Below are 19,414 nucleotides of genomic sequence, written 5' to 3'. Positions count from 1 at the left end.
AGAAATGTTGACCCTCTTGAAAGTAAATCAGTTTATATTCACTCAGTACTTTGTTTGGACTTCTTTGTTATGAATTACTGCATCACTGCTGTGTGTCTGTTGAGGTGTTGTTGAAGCTCAGATTGCTCTGATAAACAGTGTCCTTCATCTCATCTGTTACTGTGAGGCCTGTTACACCACTGTATTGTTGTCTTTCGGCCTCTTGTTCACACAGAAAGAGCGTTTTAAGTGGATCTAAAACAGAAGCTTTCAGAAACAGCCTTTAAGGTGGATTACTCCTAAAACACAACACATCCACCATTACCGTGTAAACAGTAAGCCGGAGTTTTCAGTGAAAATGCTGACGTCTCGCTCCGCTTTGGGCTTAACACTTTCACTGTGGCAACTTAAATTGCCATTCATGAACCAGACAATAACAGTAACATTAGAGGTGTCTTTTACTTTAGACCATGCAGCAGCAAAAGGTAAGCTTTTTTTGTTGCTAAAGCGGTCTGTAAAAATTAATCTGGATATTGATTTGATTCATCTTTATTAAATTATATGACATTGAATCAGTAAATCGCCTTTAATGTCTAATTTAATGTAAAGTCAATTAATAGTTATTTAGTCATCATGTCATTGAACAGGTTGCCCTAAATAGTTGCAAAAAACAAGACAGTATATTTGAATGTCAGAGAAGCAGAAAACTATCTGTTGTATTTTAAGATTGTATCAAAATTTCACAAGAACATAAAAAATGAAAATAAGAAATAGCTGGAACATTAGCAGAAAACTCTTCTGCAACATGACTTTCATCAGCCTATTTCTATTTCAGTGCTGAAATAAGACATAACGTGTCTAAGTTAATCAAATCACTTTGTTTTATCCTAGGTGGGCAGAGGGCTGTACATGCAGCTGAAAGCAGCCACTCCAATCATGAAGCTCTGTAATAATCCCAAGGCCTGTCTTAAGAGGGACTTCCATGTTACAAGAGCCACCGTGGGTTACCTCCTTAGGTTAATCTCTTCCCCAAGGGACCATGGTTGGGGCCAGGAGATGGAGGTTCTTGTTTTTCTTCATAGTTTGGCCCATGGACTTTCCCTATCTGTGGTCAGTTCAGCATTTGGGATACCAAGGAGCACAGTCCACAAAATGATACACTGAGTATGTGGGGAGATTAAGGCCAAGCTTCCAAGCATCATCTCTCTGCCATCTCCTCATGAGCTTCCTGCCATTGGCCAAGGATTCTGGGACCTTGCACAGAGCCCTGCATTTGCTCATGTTGCTGGTGCCATTGATGGATGCCACATACGCATCAATGGCACCAGGTAATCAGTACTATGCAGATTATCTTAATGACAAACTTTTTCCATCCATCCAAATGCAGGCCATCTGTGATGCAAGAGGTAGATTCCTGGATGCGTTTGTGGGCTATCCAGGTTCAGTTAATGATGCCAGAGTTCTGCGTAACAGCCCCATCTTCTACCAGGCTCTGTACCCTCCAGCAGGTTACTGTCTACTTCGTGATGGTGCCTATCCTTGCCTCGAAAAACCTAAAGGCATCATAACACCTTACAAGCATCCTGTGCAAGGCCGTAACCAGGAGAGGTACAATGCACATCATTCAAAGGCTCGTTCTGTCATTGAAAGAGCTTTTGGAATGATGAAAGCACGCTGGCGAGCCACTCTTTCCAAGGCCCTGGAGGTGCGACCCGGGCTCAGACAACCTGTGCCCCCTGAAGGAAATTTTTCATTGTACAGCAGGGTCTCATATCCACAGAGTTCCCTCCTCATTCATGGTTTCTAAAGTTATGAGCTGATTTTTGTTGTGACGGCGTTTGCAACCATGAGTGAGGAGGGGACGCTGTGGATATAAGACCCAGCTCAACTTTCAAATGTTATTTGATTTAGTTGTTCAGATCTGCTTCAATTTTTATTGATACATTTACTGAATTCATAAGGCAAATTTATTGGTATCCAATCTTTCAGTTTTGAGTAAGGTCAACTTATCATGTTTTACAGTGATATGCAACATTTTTTAACATTACTTAATATTTTAATTTGTAACAATTTTATTTGATTAAAGACATTCACTAGAATAATTTTGTGATAATAATCGTAACTACTTAAGATGTTGAGTAAAGTTAACTTGTGTCATGACTTTTTTTTTTTTTTTCAGGTAACTGGTTTACAACTATTTTTCAAGTAAATCCAACTTATTCGGGTTTACAGTGTGATCAGCAGAGAGGGTTTGATTATATTACACATTCTCACACTAGTTTTATCTGCTTGTGTCTTCTGTCGTCTATCTGTGGGTGTGTCTCCTTTCTCTGAGCCCTGCATGTTTGAAAACACACATAAAAACAGTAAGTGACATTTTTTTTTCAGAATATGACCTCTCGGAGTGTTTGTCAGGATGCTTTAAGAGGCTGTTAAACATCTGAAATCTTGAGCAAACACTGTTTTGTGAGTTAAAAAATGACTCAACTATGGCTCAAACCTGATCAGCCGGTTTTCCTATCAATACCTGACCTTGAGAAGAAGCTCAAGTGTCTGTATTTACAACCAAAAGTCAGAAATCCGAACTTGAAATGAAGTCATCTCATTTAATCTTAAGAATGTATTGTTTTGGTTTTAATTTTTATTTTCTTGTAGAATTCATTTTAGCCCCACGTGTCCAATTTCCCCTTCTGTTTCAGGCACAGTATGATCTGGGTTATTTGGTGTAGAAGTCTCTGGAACAAAGGAGTCACCCACCTCAGAGATCCACAAACAGAAAAGTTTCTTTGTTTGAGGTCTGTGACTGAGCTCGTAAAAATGTTGTTTGAAATGTGAGACAGATGGATGGTTTTCTGTGCACACAGAGCTGGGAAATGTTTAACTCAGAACAAAAAAAAAGATTATAGAGATTCTCTGCAGAGAGATTGCAAAACTGTCTTCATGTTTTGCTGGTTGAGGAAGAGTAGGAGGTGCTGGCAGTGTCTGGATGTTTAGAGAGGCTCCATTCACGCCCACACACCCCATTAAGGACAAGAGAGACAGTAAAACAGACCTGCTCAATTATTTAAGAATGTGAAAGTCCTGAGTCCACCAGGAGAAGAGGAAACAACAAGGCAGCTAAATCTCACACAAATTGTGTTTTGTACGTTATTTGTTTTGGGTGAGCCAGGAGCAGGGGTACAGTTAGCTATAGTAGATGCAATGAGGCACCTGGACTCTTCCACTACAGAGCCTGCTTCTGCAGAGATCTGAAATATGTAAAGTCAGCAGAGATGCTAGCTTTTCATAGAAGCTCATAAGTAGCCCTTTGGTCCCTTTTTTCTTGACCATCAAATTCCACCAGATCCATGTCCGGCTCTTCTCCGCTCTTTTTTGGCACCGGTAGCTGATGGGTTTCACTTCTGGGTTAGTTCTGCATTAGTTCTAATGCACTGTTATGGAGCCGTTTGACCACAGCTCCATGCACGACTGCAATTGTTGTGGAAATTTTCCTTTTTCTGGTGAAGAATGAAATAGAGACTTCTGCCGGTTTTATTTTCCTTTGCAAAGAAAAAAGGTGATGGTGGTCTCAAATGGTGGAAACAAAAGCAATGAATTTGCGGTTACACAACAGGGCCTTGAAGCCGAGTAGAGGGTGTGATGATAAAAGGGTCTGGTAGCTTATTGAAGAATCAGGAGATGGGGTGTTTCAAAGAAGCAGGAGATGGAGCGTCTCAAGCAGTGAAAACAAAGACAATGAAATTACAATTACAAGTAATCAGCCAGTTAACTAACTGCACCATGAAAGCAACGCAGGTGCAGATTATGTCATAACTGAGGGGAACCTCCTGGAAAACCCCATCCATCAATGTCAAATTGCACATGCCTACTACAGTGCTAATTTTGTTGAAGGACACAATGACGAAAAATATTTGTCTACGAACCTTTTTCAAGCATGAATAATAGGTAAAAACTAAAAAAGTCTGACATGATGACAAAGACTGTGATGAAATTCAGTGGACACTTTGGTCAAGAAACAAAGATGAGACAACAATGTTAGGGAGAGACGCAGTCCCGGAGTGGCACTGTGTTAAAATGTCTCTCTGGCGCTGATAATACCGTCCCTGGGCATCTGTCTTTTTTTCCTCCTAAACAGCTGCCCGTAACCTTGACAACACGTCCATGCACAGGTACATACAGCAGTGCTTGGGGGTCATGAGGACAAACCCTCATTGTTACTCGAGATGGGTACCTTTCACATTTAAAATGATACGGTACTGATGCCTGGTACCTGGCAATCCGTATCGGTACTCAACGGTACCAATTTACATTACTTTTGTGTGTTTACAGAATAGGATAGAATAGAATAGAATAGAATAGAATAGAATAGAATAGAAAATACTTAATTTATCCCCAAGGGGTAATTAGGGAGTCACAGCAGCAGTCAAGAAAACCAAAGTAAGAAAAATTATAGAAAGTGCAAAAAGGTCCATAAGAAAATAGATGCTGACAACTTGTCCATCACTCTCCAGTCAGCCAGTCTCCACCTCCACAGGGTCCAGGACTGAGCTTCTTCAGCAGTCTGTTCAGTCTCTGTCTCCTGGATCCTGTCTGCCCACAGCAGGTGAAGCTCCTCCAATGTGGTGTTGGTGTCTGGTGTTAGCTCTGTTAGCCATGTCTGTGAATAGCATGATGCTACTCTGCCTTCTGGTATTCCCTCTGTTGCTGGGTTAGCACAGCTAGCTCGTCCATCTTATTGGAGATAGATCTTACGTTCCCAATAACGATGGATGGAAGGACAGGTCCACGTCGTCACTTCTTAGCTCACACCTGAGAGCCAGCACGTCGTCCTCACCCCGTTCTCCTCACCTTGTGGGGAACATCGGGGCTTGCACTAGTTAGCATTACCATGCTACAGGCTGTTAACAGCTGATTTCACATGAAAACGATGCGGCCATGGTTACATGTAGGATTTCCAGACAAACACAGGAGCAAAAGTTGTAAAAATATCACTGACGACAAAACCAGTTTGGTGTCCATGACCATCAAATGAATCGTACAAAGTAATGACCCACTTCAACAAAAAATGATAAAAAAAAAAGATAAGAAAATTTCTAGAAACAGACAAGGAAAACAGAGCTGCTGTAACAGGCAGCCACAATGGGGTTTTTCAATTTAACATATTTATTTCTCAAAATAAAAAAGTTGCAGTGCTGTGTTCATGTCCAGTTTGGAAAATCGCCCCCCTTCTCTCACTCACAGTCACAAGGATGTGTTAAGGTACCGAAACATGGTACTGTTTGATTTTATGCGAATCGGTACTCGGCACTACAGACGTAATTTGGCTGGTACCTATAATAGTTCATAATTTGGTACCCATCCCTAATTATAACACAGTCAATGGTACAAAAACAAGAATATGGACAGTAAGAAGAGTGAGATTGGTGCTGAAAAGGAGAGATACATCAGAAGAAAAACATTACAGTCTGTTGCCACCACATGAGCCAAACTTCGTAACTTTTCCATCAAGATGAGCTGAGGGATAACAAAGAAACTCCAGATGGAGAGGATGAAACAGGTAAGGCAAGATGCAAGAGAAAGTTTATTTATCATTATAACAAATGATTTAACAATAGTTTTGTTACATCCATCCAAACACTGAAAGGGTGACGCTGATTTGTACAACATTTTATTAAATTGAAAACGAATAGCTCATAACAGTCTATCCTGTGGAGTCTCCTGCCTCTCTCAGCTCTCACACACACTGACACACCTCCACCCCTCCTTCCTGCTGCACTCTCACTCACAGAATTTTCGATTGCCTTCACTGCCTGAACACTGGAAACAATGAACATCTACACTAACACATAACAAATAGCAGAAATGTTACAGAACAATGTGACGCCACATAACTAAACAGGTAAACGTCTCTGTCTATTGCCCCTCAGCAGCAGCAGTCACACGGAAGGAGACCTAAGACCAATTTGCAAAACTTTACACAGTTTACGGGACGTTTTCACAACACTTAGGTTGTTTATATTATATTTGACTAAAACTACACTAAAACTATGAGACTAAAGACTAAGTTGACTAAAACTAGACTAAGACTGAAAAGTTTCAAAGGACTAAAACTAAATGATGTGTTATTCAAAAGACTAGACTAACCGACTAAGTCTTAGCCAATTCCAATTCTACCCCTTATCCCTTGCTTTTGTGTGTGCATGTCTAGTAAAGTAGTGTCCCAGTTCTCCGTATGGTCAAGGGAAGTGCTAAGGGGATGGACTGCACAGCCCTTGAAACATAAACAAACCGAGACATCACTCGACACCAAGACAAATTTCCTGTGAAATCAATTTATATTTATATGTATATATATATGTATAGGTAGGGCGTATATACTGACCATGGTCGATGACTTCCACTGGTTTCCCTCCATTGCACTCCTGCAGTATTTTGGATTTGGAGGATGCTGTAACAGTGGCCATCTTTACCGTGCCCCAGCATGCTTCAGCTCTTAAGTCCAGTTTGTCTGGTTCCAGTGTGAAACCCCCAAATCTGTGCTCAGGCATGGCACACTTCAGAGAGGTGTACTTCAGCATGATACATTTCATACACGCATAGCCAACAAGGGCACATGACGTATAATTACTGCAACCCCACTCCTCACTCACTTAAATAAATAAATAAATATATATATAAAGATAGATAGATAGATAGATAGATAGATAGATAGATAGATAGATAGATAGATAGATATTAGGGCTGGGCAATGATTAAAACTTTTATTTGTAATTAATCGCATGATTTCCCTGATTAATCATTATTAATCGCATTGTGAAAGTGCCATAACATTTGTCATGCAAACACTAAATCAGTACTTGTTATACAGTAATAGTTAAATCACATATTTAGCGCAAATCAAATTTACAAAATGTAAATACAAAATTAAAGCTTATTGCCACTGTCAGGGCATTAAAGTGATACTTCGGGATGGAACAAGTTGGGTCCTATCACAAGGTTTAGGGCAGAAATTACCCCTACAGCAGTGTTTTTGTGCAGCAGAAGCCCAGAGCGTACGCACCAAACACCCCCTCCCTGCTCCTCTGCCGGTTTCCTCTGCACTCAGACGGGGCCATATTTTACCTGACCAAAAACACAAATAAACTGACTCCCACCGAAAAAATCTGATATTGGTCTGCATTCACGCTTCATTTAGAGAATTTTCAGCGCGTTACTTTCACACAAGAACACCGCTGAATAAGGCTCTAGTTCTCATCGTGTCTCTTCGTCCTGGCAGACTACCTGCGTTTGTTTATATCTGGCACGCCGTGCGCGCGGACTGATACACTAAGCGGCGAGCGCCTTTAAGTTCCATGGCGTTGCCGGTTCCACCGCGGTCAGCAACAAACATTTACAAAATAAATGTGAGCAACATGCACTAATGTGGGATAAAATATTCAATGGCGTTAATAGATTGATGGGTTAACATGTTAACTTGCCCAGCACTAATATATATATATATATATATATATATATATATATATATATATATATATATATATATATATATATATATATATATATATATATATTCTCTACATTTGTACAGCCTTCCACTTCTGATCTGATAAAATAAAAAGACAATAAAAAAAGAGAATGTCCAAATCATTAAATATTTTACACAACACATTTATTTTAGGTGAATCAGTGAATTCACGTTTTTTTTTTCCAGGTTCTGGTTCATAACCAAATTATGGGGGGTTGCAGACGGTGGAGTTTCCCCGCTGTCAGAGGATTGTGTCTTCTTCTTTGCTTCATAAATGCACACAGTAGAGCGGAATAGTGGAAGCTGTAATTATCTTACTGTCCAGATGGTTCTTTGTTTCTTGGAGTATTCTGAGGAAGGAATGCAGACTTTTATTGATGTTTTCATTTTTTTTAAGTGTAGTAAGCAGGGGGTCTCCTTTCTTTAGCCTGTGGGTGTTTGTGATGATTTATACCCCTGATGGTGACAAACTGATGATAAAAAGACGCAAGCAAGGGCAAGAAGAGACTTGTTTATCTTTAAGCAGGAGGCTAAACGATTCTGTTATGGCTCAATTTCCAACACCTCTCAGCTTGACTTGATGGTATTTGACTGCTTTGGAAATCCAGGATATTTGTGGTTTCACTGCTTGGCTCTCTTTACCATTTCTCACGTCTGTCTTTACCGGCTAATTAGCCTTAATTTGATTTCATAACTAACTACAGGTCTGGCTCTGTTTGTCATGTCATGTGTATTTGTTTATACTTGAGTGTTTTTTTACTCACTGTTTGAGGCCCAGGTCAGAGTTAAACACAAAGTTTTTCTGGCAGTTAAGGCCAAAGGAAAAGGTTAGATGACAAGAACCCAGAGAGCAATCATCACATCAGACATGAGGTGACAGCTCAGGGCTCTGCTTAAGCTTCTTTAACCTTCTCCTGACCGTTCTTCAAAATAATAGTATCCACACACACACACATACACACAAAAGTATGATACACACGCAGAACATGTGTGTTACATACCATTACTTAAAACTGACATTTAAAGTCGTGTGAAAACATGCTTGTCTCGGTGGTCGACATGCAAAGCAGATTTCTGAGCAGCAAAGCAAACTCTGGAAAGAGTGTGTGTTTACTTTGTGTTTACATGTCTCGCTTTTTGAAAGTGCAGACTTATCGTTCAACAATGAAAGCAATTATCAGATCAGTTGAGCTGTTTGTTATGTCCCTTTTGTTCCCACGTTTTGTTTTTTTTCTGTGTTTGTGTTTGTATTTAATTTCTACACTTAAATAAGGCAAATATAGATCATATTCAGCACAGGGATGATGTGTATTAAATATGTGAATGTCGCAAATATTAAAGAGAGAATAATATCAATAATGAAATAAATCTAGAAGAAAATATTAAAACAGTTCATACGAGTGCAGTAAATATGATTTAACCCAAGAGCAACAATCGTGAGTATGAGGTTTATAAGCAGAGGTGTGGACTCGAGTCATGTGGCTTAGACTCGAGTCAGACTCAAGTCACAATTTTGATGACTTTGGACTCGACTTGACAATATCATCAAAGACTTGCAACTCGACTTGGACTTCGACATCAGTGACTCGGGACTTGACTCTGACTTTAGCGTGATGACTTGAAAATACTTGAAATTTTCAGTAAGATTGAAACTTAAACACATAACTGGAGGTTTAGGACTGGTAATAGCACCTTAAACCTAATGTTAACCAGTCCAACGTCCTCACTTACACACACCAACCCTATATATCCACTTACACACCCTGTATGTATACACACACTCAGCACACACACACATTAGATGAGTTAAAAGGAATTATCACATCACAAAATGACCACATTTTCAAAAGTTAAATTGTTGTTGCAGCGCTCAGCACTCATTGTTTTCTGAATGCTATGTCAGCACTCTTTTTCTGTCATCAAGCTCTGTAACACTGGTCACATTTTATCTAAAAAATAAAGCACCTCAAAATACATAAATCGCACTGGTCAAATAAGATTATTTGTTGAAATTACTTATTTTTTGTTTTAAAAAAAAAAAGTGCTTATGACTTGAAAGGACTCGAAAATTTTAAGCCTAAGACTTCAGACTTGACTTGACTTGTCTTCTCTTTACTTGAGACTCGACTTGGACTTGCACGTCTTTACTTGAGACTTGACTCAAGACTTGGGTTTAAGGACTTGAGACTTACTTGAGACTTGCAAAACAATGACTTTCTCCCACCTCTGTTTATAAGTACCTGTGAATGAGTGCAGTTGAGTAACGGAGGTATTGTTCAAAATATTAATGATTCAAAAAGATCAATTTAAGCCTTAAAAGCTAATAGTGCAAAATGAGTATAGGACAGCAAAGGGTTAAATGATTGTTCATGGGTTTGGAGCCCTGACTCATGCTGAGAGTTGGTCTCCACAAGTCAAGAAAAGAGTAGAGTAGAAAAGACAAACGGTTTGGTGTGTTTAAGTAAGACTGACTCTGATTTGATTTTAACATTTGAAATGTTCACAGAACCCCCTCTTCTTGTTCCTGGAAACATATTGAAGAGATCGAAATGCTGAAAATGAGCAGCTTTTTTCTTTGATTTATGCTTGTTAAAAAGAGACATGGGTACCAAATTAGGTACTTATATGGATACCAACCAAATTACATCTCTAGTATCAAATACTGATTTGTAAAATCAGATGGCAACGTGTTTCGGTACCTTAACACATCCTTGTGACTGTGAGAAAGTCGAAGAGTAAAGGTTTTATGTAAAGGATCCATGCTAGACATGAACACAGCATTGCAAGTTTATATCCATCCATCCATCCATCTTCTTCCGCTTATCCGGGGTCGGGTCGCGGGGGCAGCAGCCTAAGCAGGGAAGCCCAGACTTCCCTCTCCCTAGCCACTTCGTCCAGCTCTTCCGGGGGGATCCCAAGACGTTCCCAGGCCAGCCGAGAAAAAAAATATGTTTAATTGAAAAAACATTGAGATATTAGTATTTAAACATATTGATATTTATAACCACTTATACAGGCTGCACAGTGGCACAACAGTTAGCGCTGCAGACTCACAGCAAGAAGGTTACCAGTTCGAATCCCAGCTTTCTGTGTGGAGTTTGGAGTTTGCATGTTTTCCCTGTGCATGCGTGGGTTCTCTCCGGGTACTCTGGCTTCCTCCCACAGTCCAAAAACATGCTCATCAGGTTAACTGAACACTCTGAATTGTCCCTAGGTGTGAGTGTGTGAGTGAATGATTGTCTGTCTCTGTGTCAGCCCCGTGATTGACTGGTGACCAGTCCAGCTGGAATAGGCTCCAGCCACCAGTGACCCTGAACAGGATAAGCGGTTCAGAAAATGAATGAAAGACCACATAAACACAAAGGTAGCAAAAATTGGTCCCTTTGAGCACCGATACCAATTGCCAAGCATCAGTACCGTATCATTCCAAATATGAAAGGTACCCATCCCTAGTTTAAAGAAACCATGAGGCGTTCCTAAGTGATTTTGAAAAACTCTCACGTCTTGATTTATGCCTGATCGTGAGCCACAACGTAAAATAAGGTTATCAGCAATATGGTTATCAATATGTGTTATCTCTAAATGCTACTTCATAGCTTCCCCATTGGGTTGGACAGGACTGGATTGATTTACAGCACATCTAAAGCCCCGTTTCCACCAGTTTGCTTCAGTCGCTTCAGTACGGTTTGTCACAGTTTGGTACAGTTAAGCCTAATCGCGTTTGCATTTCCACAGCAAACTGTGCCCTCTTGTGGTAGGCGGCGTGTAAGCTGGATGCCGAAAGCGGCAAATAATAGCATGACGTCATAGCAGCACGACACAGTGTACCCCACTTATAAATACAATGAAGAAGAAAAATGTGACACAGTAAAGAAAGAGTAACGATGGAAGACATGCAGCAATCTGTCTTCTTTGTGATTGTTATGTGGCTCTTTGTTACAAAGCGCAATCAAGCTTTGTTTCAGAGAAGATTGTGTGCTGCCAACAGAAATACAGCCACCATCGCACGGTAAGTGATGATTCTTTTGATCAATCAACGGTCTGCAGTGTTGTAGCTCCATCTTCCGAGATCGGATCAGTTTAATCTGGCACCCATAGGGAAGGGTGCCAAAAAGTAGGACGGCTCATCTCAGTTATTTGGGGATCTGTCCAGGGATAAGTCAGTCGCGCCGTAAAAATGCGCGCCGTACCGAGACAATCCAAAATGAACCACCAGGAGGAAACGCGGCTTATGTCTCAAAGGCACACCACGCATGAAGTTTAGTAGTGAGCAGAGAGGTCTGTGTTTTTCTCTACTGAAAATGATTTCTGCGATTAATTTTGTAGTGATGGTGAGCACTGGAGCCTAACTGTCAGACAGAAAAAGGACAGAAGAGCAGAAGAAAGATAAACAGGAGAGAGATAGAGCACGAGCTACAGGCTAACACAGGAGCTAAACTGTTTGTGCTAATGTTCATTCCAACCCACAGTCAGCAGTTATTCTGCAGTGGTCTGTTCAAACTTGAGAGTCTATCAATAAAATGAAGAGTGAGGTTACGTTAGCTCTGATTGGTAGATGACTGGCAGGTTATAACCAGGATTCACTCACGTTACACCTTACAGACATGTCTCAGAGCACTGGCCAGCTGTAGTGCTAGATATAGACAGCTACTAAACTACTGAACAAACTTACAATTCTTGCTTGTTTTCACATTTCAAACCATAGCTCTATGTATCCATTGATAAACACCTTACCTTGTACAACTAGAAAATAAGGCCAAAGCACTCAGACACGGGCATTTTCACACCATTTACAGCTGTAAAACAGAATATATTCTGACCATTTTAGCCTCAGGAGGTAAAGGTTTAATAATGCTTGGTTTAAATGTTTGCCCCTGGTGGCCAGTGTTATAATGACACTTAAATCCTTGTGTTGATCTGAAGGTATGGTTCATTTGTGTCTCTCAGCACTGATGCTGACTTTAAGCTTCATCTGTCTGAGTCTGTGCAAACATCACAGAGTAACTGTGAAACTGAGAGGGACACATGCAGGACTGTAAACAGTCAAGGAGCTGATTGATCAAAGCTCGTACATGTTAGTGAGGGTCAGAGTCAGGTGACTTTGTTTGCAGAGTGCAGAAAAGTGTACAACACGGTGAACACACATGATACATGCGTCAAATAAACACGACTTTACCTCAGAGACAGCCATATGTATAAAGCACTGAATACTTTATCTTATTAACACACTCCAGTACTTGATTTAGTCAAACAGGAAATGAGCTCTTCAGTGTGAAATGTATTCTAAAAAAGTCTGATGATAAAGCTAAAATAAAAAAATGAATAGAAGGCTCATCATTTTATTGTTAGCATATTACTATTAACAATATCTCATTAATATGTTATAAAGTTTTTACAGAGTAATCACCATCACGACATTTCAGGGCTGATGACTAAGGTTGAGGTTTGCAGGAAAGGGGCTTGACAGATACGCAAAATCTGAAAAAGATCACAGACCTATGGAAGGCTACGATGACTCAGCCTAATTTCTTATTAATCTAACCAACCAGGGTGGAGCAGAGGAAAGCTAGCTTGCTACTGAGCAAACAGCTAAATATAACTACCTGTCAGTCATGTTTAAGCCTCGATTTTTTTAAACAAAAGCATTTTGAAGAACTCAGCCCGGGTACTGTGTGTATAAATACAGAAAAAAAAACAATAAGATGAGACACTGTGTAAACAAAGGGCTGTAAAGACTTGTATCTCCTCTGGCAGATTGGGCTTTCCAAGATGGGTGTCTGTGGTGTCTCCTGAGATTTTGCTGCAAGTCTGAAATGGACACTCAAGGAACTGTAGGTTATTGTTGTTGTTCTTGTTTAATTTACTTCTGCATAACTTTATCGTTTCAGCACTTAGAAGGTGAATAAAATAGGACCAAGGATTAAGCCCAGAGGTACGCCACAAGTTAGTGGGCCAAATGTCAAATTGGAAAAACACCAATTTGGAAAATCGTAGGTCGTCCTGTTGCAGAATCAAGGTGTCACAAACTGTATTAAAAGTTGGTCGAACAACAAAAACATTATTCTAACAGAATCCTGCTTCTGCTGCCAGCCAGAAGTTTCAAACAACAAAAATGAGGAAGTTAAAGTTTTGATATATCACCTCACAGCCTGTGGTCTCTGGGGACTTACTTCCTGTGACACCACACAACAAACTCAAAGCAGTTTCCTGCCATGGGCAGCAAGTGGTTGAGAAACGAACACTGTGGTGATATTCAGGTGAGCCGCTAATCATGAGACTTTAATTTAGAATATTTTAAGGTATGTTTTGTGTGTATGAGGAGTGCAGTGTGTTTTATGGCTCCCTAATGAGCTCCATGTGTTTGAAGTCTTCTGTTGTCTGTGTTTAATGTGGACCTCAGCTCGTTAAAAGCTCCTGTAATTGCAGATGGAGGCTGTCGGTTGGCAGGAAGGAATCTGTTCTTTACTGCAGGAGAGTTTACCACTTCCTGTTTGATATGCTTTCACTTATTCCCTATCGCTGCTGTCGTTATGTTTATTTTTTTAATTAATAAACAGAATTAACCAACTGAAATTACATCCTTAGTCACTTAAAGTGAGACAAGCAGAGTTGAGAACCCAGACTGGACAGAAAACCTGTATAACTCAACGTGATGAGCAAACCTGACACAAAAACACCAACCTATTGACACAACCTTGAAAAAAAACTCTTGTGATCTCTGTTTCTATCTGATTGTGTTGATAGACATTAGAAAAAGTCTTTAGAAGAATTCAAACTGCCACGAGGGGAATGTAAACTACTCTGCAAACAACGACACTGTGAGTCATTTTCACAAGCCATAAGTGGCACAGAGGAATAATTACAGGCCAGTGACGGGTGTCAGTCTCCAGTCTCCTCCTCCATGCGGATGAGGCGGGAGAGGAAAGCCTCTCTGACATAAATACCAGTGTCAGAGCTGCTGCAAGTTACCCTGTCTCTCAGGACATCACTCAAGACTTAGAGCAAACACCCTGAACAAGGTAAGACAGCGAGAGAAGGAGGGAGCTGCAGTCACAGGAGGGCATTACTGTTTACTACCATGAGATCTGACTCCTGCAGCAGGAAACATGAATGAAACCTAACACTGGGTTTGTGATTTTTCCTCCTAATGCTTTCTCTGAATTTCAGGCTTCCTGACCTCAGGCACTATGGCAGGTGAGTGCATCCTCGTGTTTGTTTGTACACACAGGAATCATCCATGCAGCCTTCGGCCCTTAGGTTTCCTGTCTGCTCCAACGGGCTCATTAACTGATAATGTCTCATAATGTGCAGATGCAGGATTTCTGCAGGAGTTCCTGGATACCCACAACACCTACAGGAAGAAGCACGGTGCACTGCCTCTGAAATACAACAATGAGATGAACGCTGCTGCACAGAAATGGGCCGATCACCTGCTGTCTACAGGTGTCTTTGGGCACAGCAGCACCGCTGATGGAGAGAACATCTTCAACATGAGCAGCTCTGGAGGCCTCACACTGACAGGTAGACTCATCATCCAGATCCTCTTTCTTTTCTGCAAGCTGATTTGCTTTTTCACCATCTGGCTTTGAAACCAAAACTTTAAATATCAAATTATATGAGAAGCAAATTCATTCAATTTAACACACTCAGTGGTTTACATGTTTGGGTTCAACCATGTCCTCATTGTGACTCATCTTGGCTCAGATTAGCAAACATTTAAAAGTCTTTTGACTCAGTGATTTTATGACTCCTCTCTAATTATTCTGAGATACTGCCCGTTTGAGTGTCACTCCTCTAAAACACAGATTTTTTTTTTTGTAGCTGTCAAACTATTTTCCTCTAAGGTTGAAAGATGAAAATAGAGGGAAAACACTGTGTACAGCATATTATTTGTACATTTCCATACTCTTTTTATTGCAGGTAAAGAGGCTGTAGACTGCTGGTTCAATGAGATCAAGGATTACAACTTTTCCTGCCCTGGGTTCGCTGGAAATACAGGTAAAACTCACCCCACCTCAGAGGTTCAAAACAGATTAACAGATTATACATGTCTCTATAGGTCTAAAAGGAGTCATCACTTAGAGTTCCTGTGAAACGGTTTTAGATGATAAAGAAATAAACTGAGACTGATATTGGTACCTTTTTTGGACCAACAGAACAACAAAAACTATCGGTGTAAAGATGGACCGTATCTTTTTTTATTGGCAGTTCTTCAACTAAGTCCACTGTTAGCCACGTTAACTTGAGCTGAAAAAAGTTATTTAAAATCCACCCTGCAAAGTCTCATAAGTTTAAGTAGTTTATTAAGTTTTAGGATCTGTAAGAAGGCAAACTTGGATTACAAGACAAATTGTTAATTTTATACATTTTTTCTGACCTGCACTAGAAAAATGTCATTTCCACTACCTCTCTGTATACAACTAAAATTCAATTATAAATAACTTGTACCACTCTGGAACTTTCTGAGACCCTTTTTTAATTTCTGTTTTACCAGGTGTTCTATAATAAACAATAATCATATATTTGTAAAATAAATAAATTTAATCTCTCAGGACCAACTTCAAAATTGTTAACCCACAACCATCTGGAATTTCCTATTGTTTGGGTAGATGCTTTTTAGAAAAGAAATTACTTCAGTTGTTATATAAAATGGATCGTAACTTCATAAACACGATGGCTTGTGCTTGAACACAAGGATAGATGACGTCTCTCTTGTAACACACAAAATTTTGCACAAAGTTCAGTCATGGCAAAAAAGACTCTTATTGACATGAAGAAATCTAAACTGTAAGTTCTGAAATTTGAGCTAGATAAGCTACATTTTGATGATTTTGATGATTAATAGGGTTCCCATCCCACAGTTTTTCAAAATTAATATGTGTTCACAAGACACATCGACAATGAAAAGTTAGTTATGAGGTATTTTTCGTAACTCAGTAGGCAAAGTAAAAAACAACGTACAAAAAAGATGATTTTTTTTTTTTTTGGCAACATGCAAACCTTAATAACTCTCATGTTCAATGTGTGTTGAATTACTGTTGAGTTACTGTTTATATATATATATATATATATATATATATATATATATATATATATATATATATATATATATATATATATATATATATATATATATATATATATACACACACACACACACACACAATAATGTCTTTGCTGTCATTAAGATAAAAATACTAATAAAACAAAAACCATTGCTCAGTTTCACTGAGTGTATTTTACTTTTAAATCTTGACAATCCACTATATTTTTAAGTTAAAAAAAAAGAATTAAGCATTTGACTTTTTAAATTATAATTTTAATTATAACTATTTTTTAATTTTTTAAAGGGTACAAAAAAGACGTTTGCAAAGTATTCATGGGGATTCACACAAAAAAAAAAAAAAGAAAAGAAGAAGAAGAAGAAAAGAAAAGAAAAAAACACGTTTTATTTTACTCCTCATTTTTCAAAATGTTCTTATTTTTTTCCATGTTCAAATAACCAAACTGGTCGTTTCTCCAGTGTGATAGTGAAGGAGATTATAGCAGTGATTTTAAATGAAGTTTGATACAGGAGATAACCTAACCATTCTTTGGTTGTAGTTATCATAAAAAAAGATACAGATCAATGGATTAAAACGGATTTTACACCCAAGACATCAGACCACCAATTTTACATTTTGAACCAGACTTTCTGAACTTCACTACATTCTCAAGACTCATGAATCAAAGACTCTGTAACTTCACAGTTTACACAATTATCTGATTATCTTCACTATATTTATTAGATAAATTTCTGTACATTTGTTTTTGTTGCCTGAAACAGCCAATGAAGGGTAGAGGTCAGACTAAGACATTAAATTCATCTTATTATTTTCATGAGAAAGATCCCCACTGTGTTTGATATTTGACTATCAGGCATGAATATACAGCAGGATGACTCTAGAGCTACAGAGTACAGGACATGAAGAGAGAAGAGGTGCCACTTTGTCCACAGGGGGGCGTTAATGAGCTGTTATGACTGTTATAACTAAGGGAAGTCAGTTGATATTTGAACCTCTATAAAGGGTCAGTTTAAATCCTGCTGTCCAATCTTGGGCACCAAATTAAATTTGAAAATAAAATAGTTGCATACACACATTTTATTTTAATATTTTACAAGGTGTTGTTCACCTTCATGATAAAAAGTCAGAGACCCCACAGTGAAGCAGAGCAGGAGTGAGCAGTTGTCCATATAGCTGTCAATTAATCACTTTATGAAATGGGGAGCTCTCACTCTTTTGAAGAACACTTGAATACATCCGTTAGTGAGCAGTCTATGGCTCAACCTTTTGTGTCTACGTCCCAGATGGATGAAACGCTCACAGCCTGTGTTTCCCCCTGCAGGTCACTTCACTCAGGTGGTGTGGAAGGGGAGCACTGAGCTGGGCGTGGGCGTGGCCACTGATGGAAAAAAGGCGTTTGTGGTGGCCCAGTACAGGCCTCCTGGAAACATGAACATGCCTGGATACTTTGCTGATAATGTCCTGGCAGCAGGTAACACATGACCTGGGCTCTGAGTGACTAACCGTCAACACGGGAGACTAACACTCGTCCAGCAAAATGTGGTGAACAGCCAGGATCTAAAAACAGTTCCATTTCATACTTTCTGAAATTTAACAAATCTTTGTCATTTAATAACTGACTCACCTCTTTTTTCATTATTATGTTGAAGTGTTGAGCACAGCACTACAAAATAATAATACAGGGGAAGAGCTCAGTGATATCACAGTATCACTGGTTCTTCCTCTTCTTTTTGCTGCTGCAGCTTCTTCTTCCTCATCCCCTATCAGTTACTGTATTTACTGTCACTTTCCAGAGTAAAGGCTGTGCATTTTACAGCTGACAGGGAGCCTGGTGAAGAAGTCGACAGCAGCAGTGATGGAGGAGGAGGAGGAGGAGGAGTGAGCCAGAAGAAAACCTGCACACTGTTGTGAAAAATCTGGACCCAATCATTAACCGTCACCGGCCTCTGCATACGACCACATATTCCTGCTGGAAACTCAAAGCTGTGCAATTAAAAAATAATAATAAAACACATCAACTGATTAATCTCTCTCCACTCACAGGGTTTTCATTTGTCTGTGGACTGATGTTAGTGTTCAAAAGTGTATGAAGATGTTTGTAGATTCAGTCTAAAAGGTCATTTTTCCAGGTGTTTATTAGTTGTTGTTCAAATTAGTATCACTTTACTCAACTATACTCTTATATCCTCACACAAATCAACATCTTTGTAAAATCTAGTTTCTAATAAAAAGTATTATGAAATTATGAAAATCTGCCAAATCAGTCACATTTTAATAGACTGAAAAACAGACACATATAAAATTATTTTAAATCCACTGATGTCTAATTTATACTAAAAAATTAAGAGGAGAAAATCTACCTTTTATTTGTGGGCTTCACCATTAATATTCCAATTGAGCATAGTTCTAGAAACGAACCACTAGGTGGCAGAGAAGTACGTCAGAACCAAGCAGGCTATGAAATGAACTGGAGTTTCAAAGCCAGCCAACCTCTTTACCTAACACTTGAAAGACTTATAACTCCTTATAAGAAACAGATGAGCGACATCACAGAGACAGCCTCCATGTGTAATACAGTCCATGATTGTCCTCATCCATCAATCATATGAAACAATGAATGAATGCCATGGAAGAAAAAGTCTTTATGTACAGTATACAAACACAATTAGGAGGAATATAAACTTTTATCACATATTTACAAAAAGAAAAAGCCCAGCTTGAAAATTATAAAGAATTTTAAACTCGTAAAAAATGTGTTTGTAAAATATATAGAAGATCCAGTAGTTGTAAAAACATTTCCTGGGATACATTTGAAATTACAGATTTATTTATCTTTTATTTTAAC

General features: G+C 39.1%; 1 protein-coding gene across 3 annotated transcripts; it reads left to right on the top strand.

Moving 5' to 3' along the window:
- Window positions 1-13,723: 13,723 nt before the first annotated feature.
- Window positions 13,724-18,534, top strand: LOC141790932 (Golgi-associated plant pathogenesis-related protein 1-like). 3 transcript variants are annotated; one of them, XM_074671099.1, is made up of 6 exons: window positions 13,724-13,761; window positions 14,672-14,698; window positions 14,816-15,025; window positions 15,425-15,502; window positions 17,891-18,040; window positions 18,363-18,534. In XM_074671099.1, the coding sequence occupies exons 2-6, from the start codon at window positions 14,692-14,694 to the stop codon at window positions 18,365-18,367; spliced, it is 450 nt and encodes a 149-aa protein (XP_074527200.1). In that variant the 5' UTR covers window positions 13,724-13,761; window positions 14,672-14,691; the 3' UTR covers window positions 18,368-18,534. The 3 variants fall into 3 exon arrangements, with proteins under 3 accessions (XP_074527200.1, XP_074527198.1, XP_074527199.1); XM_074671097.1 differs by lacking the exon at window positions 18,363-18,534 and having other exon boundaries at window positions 17,891-18,051; XM_074671098.1 differs by lacking the exons at window positions 13,724-13,761; window positions 18,363-18,534 and adding an exon at window positions 14,453-14,523 and having other exon boundaries at window positions 17,891-18,051.
- The last annotated feature ends 880 nt before the right edge of the window (window positions 18,535-19,414 follow it).

The sequence above is a fragment of the Halichoeres trimaculatus genome, unplaced genomic scaffold (genome assembly GCF_033239565.1).
Source record: "Halichoeres trimaculatus isolate MK-OKI-2021-1 unplaced genomic scaffold, fHalTri1.1 fHalTri1_scaffold_5, whole genome shotgun sequence".
Taxonomy (NCBI): Eukaryota; Metazoa; Chordata; class Actinopteri; order Labriformes; family Labridae; genus Halichoeres; species Halichoeres trimaculatus.
This window is presented reverse-complemented; position numbering and strand designations above follow the sequence as displayed.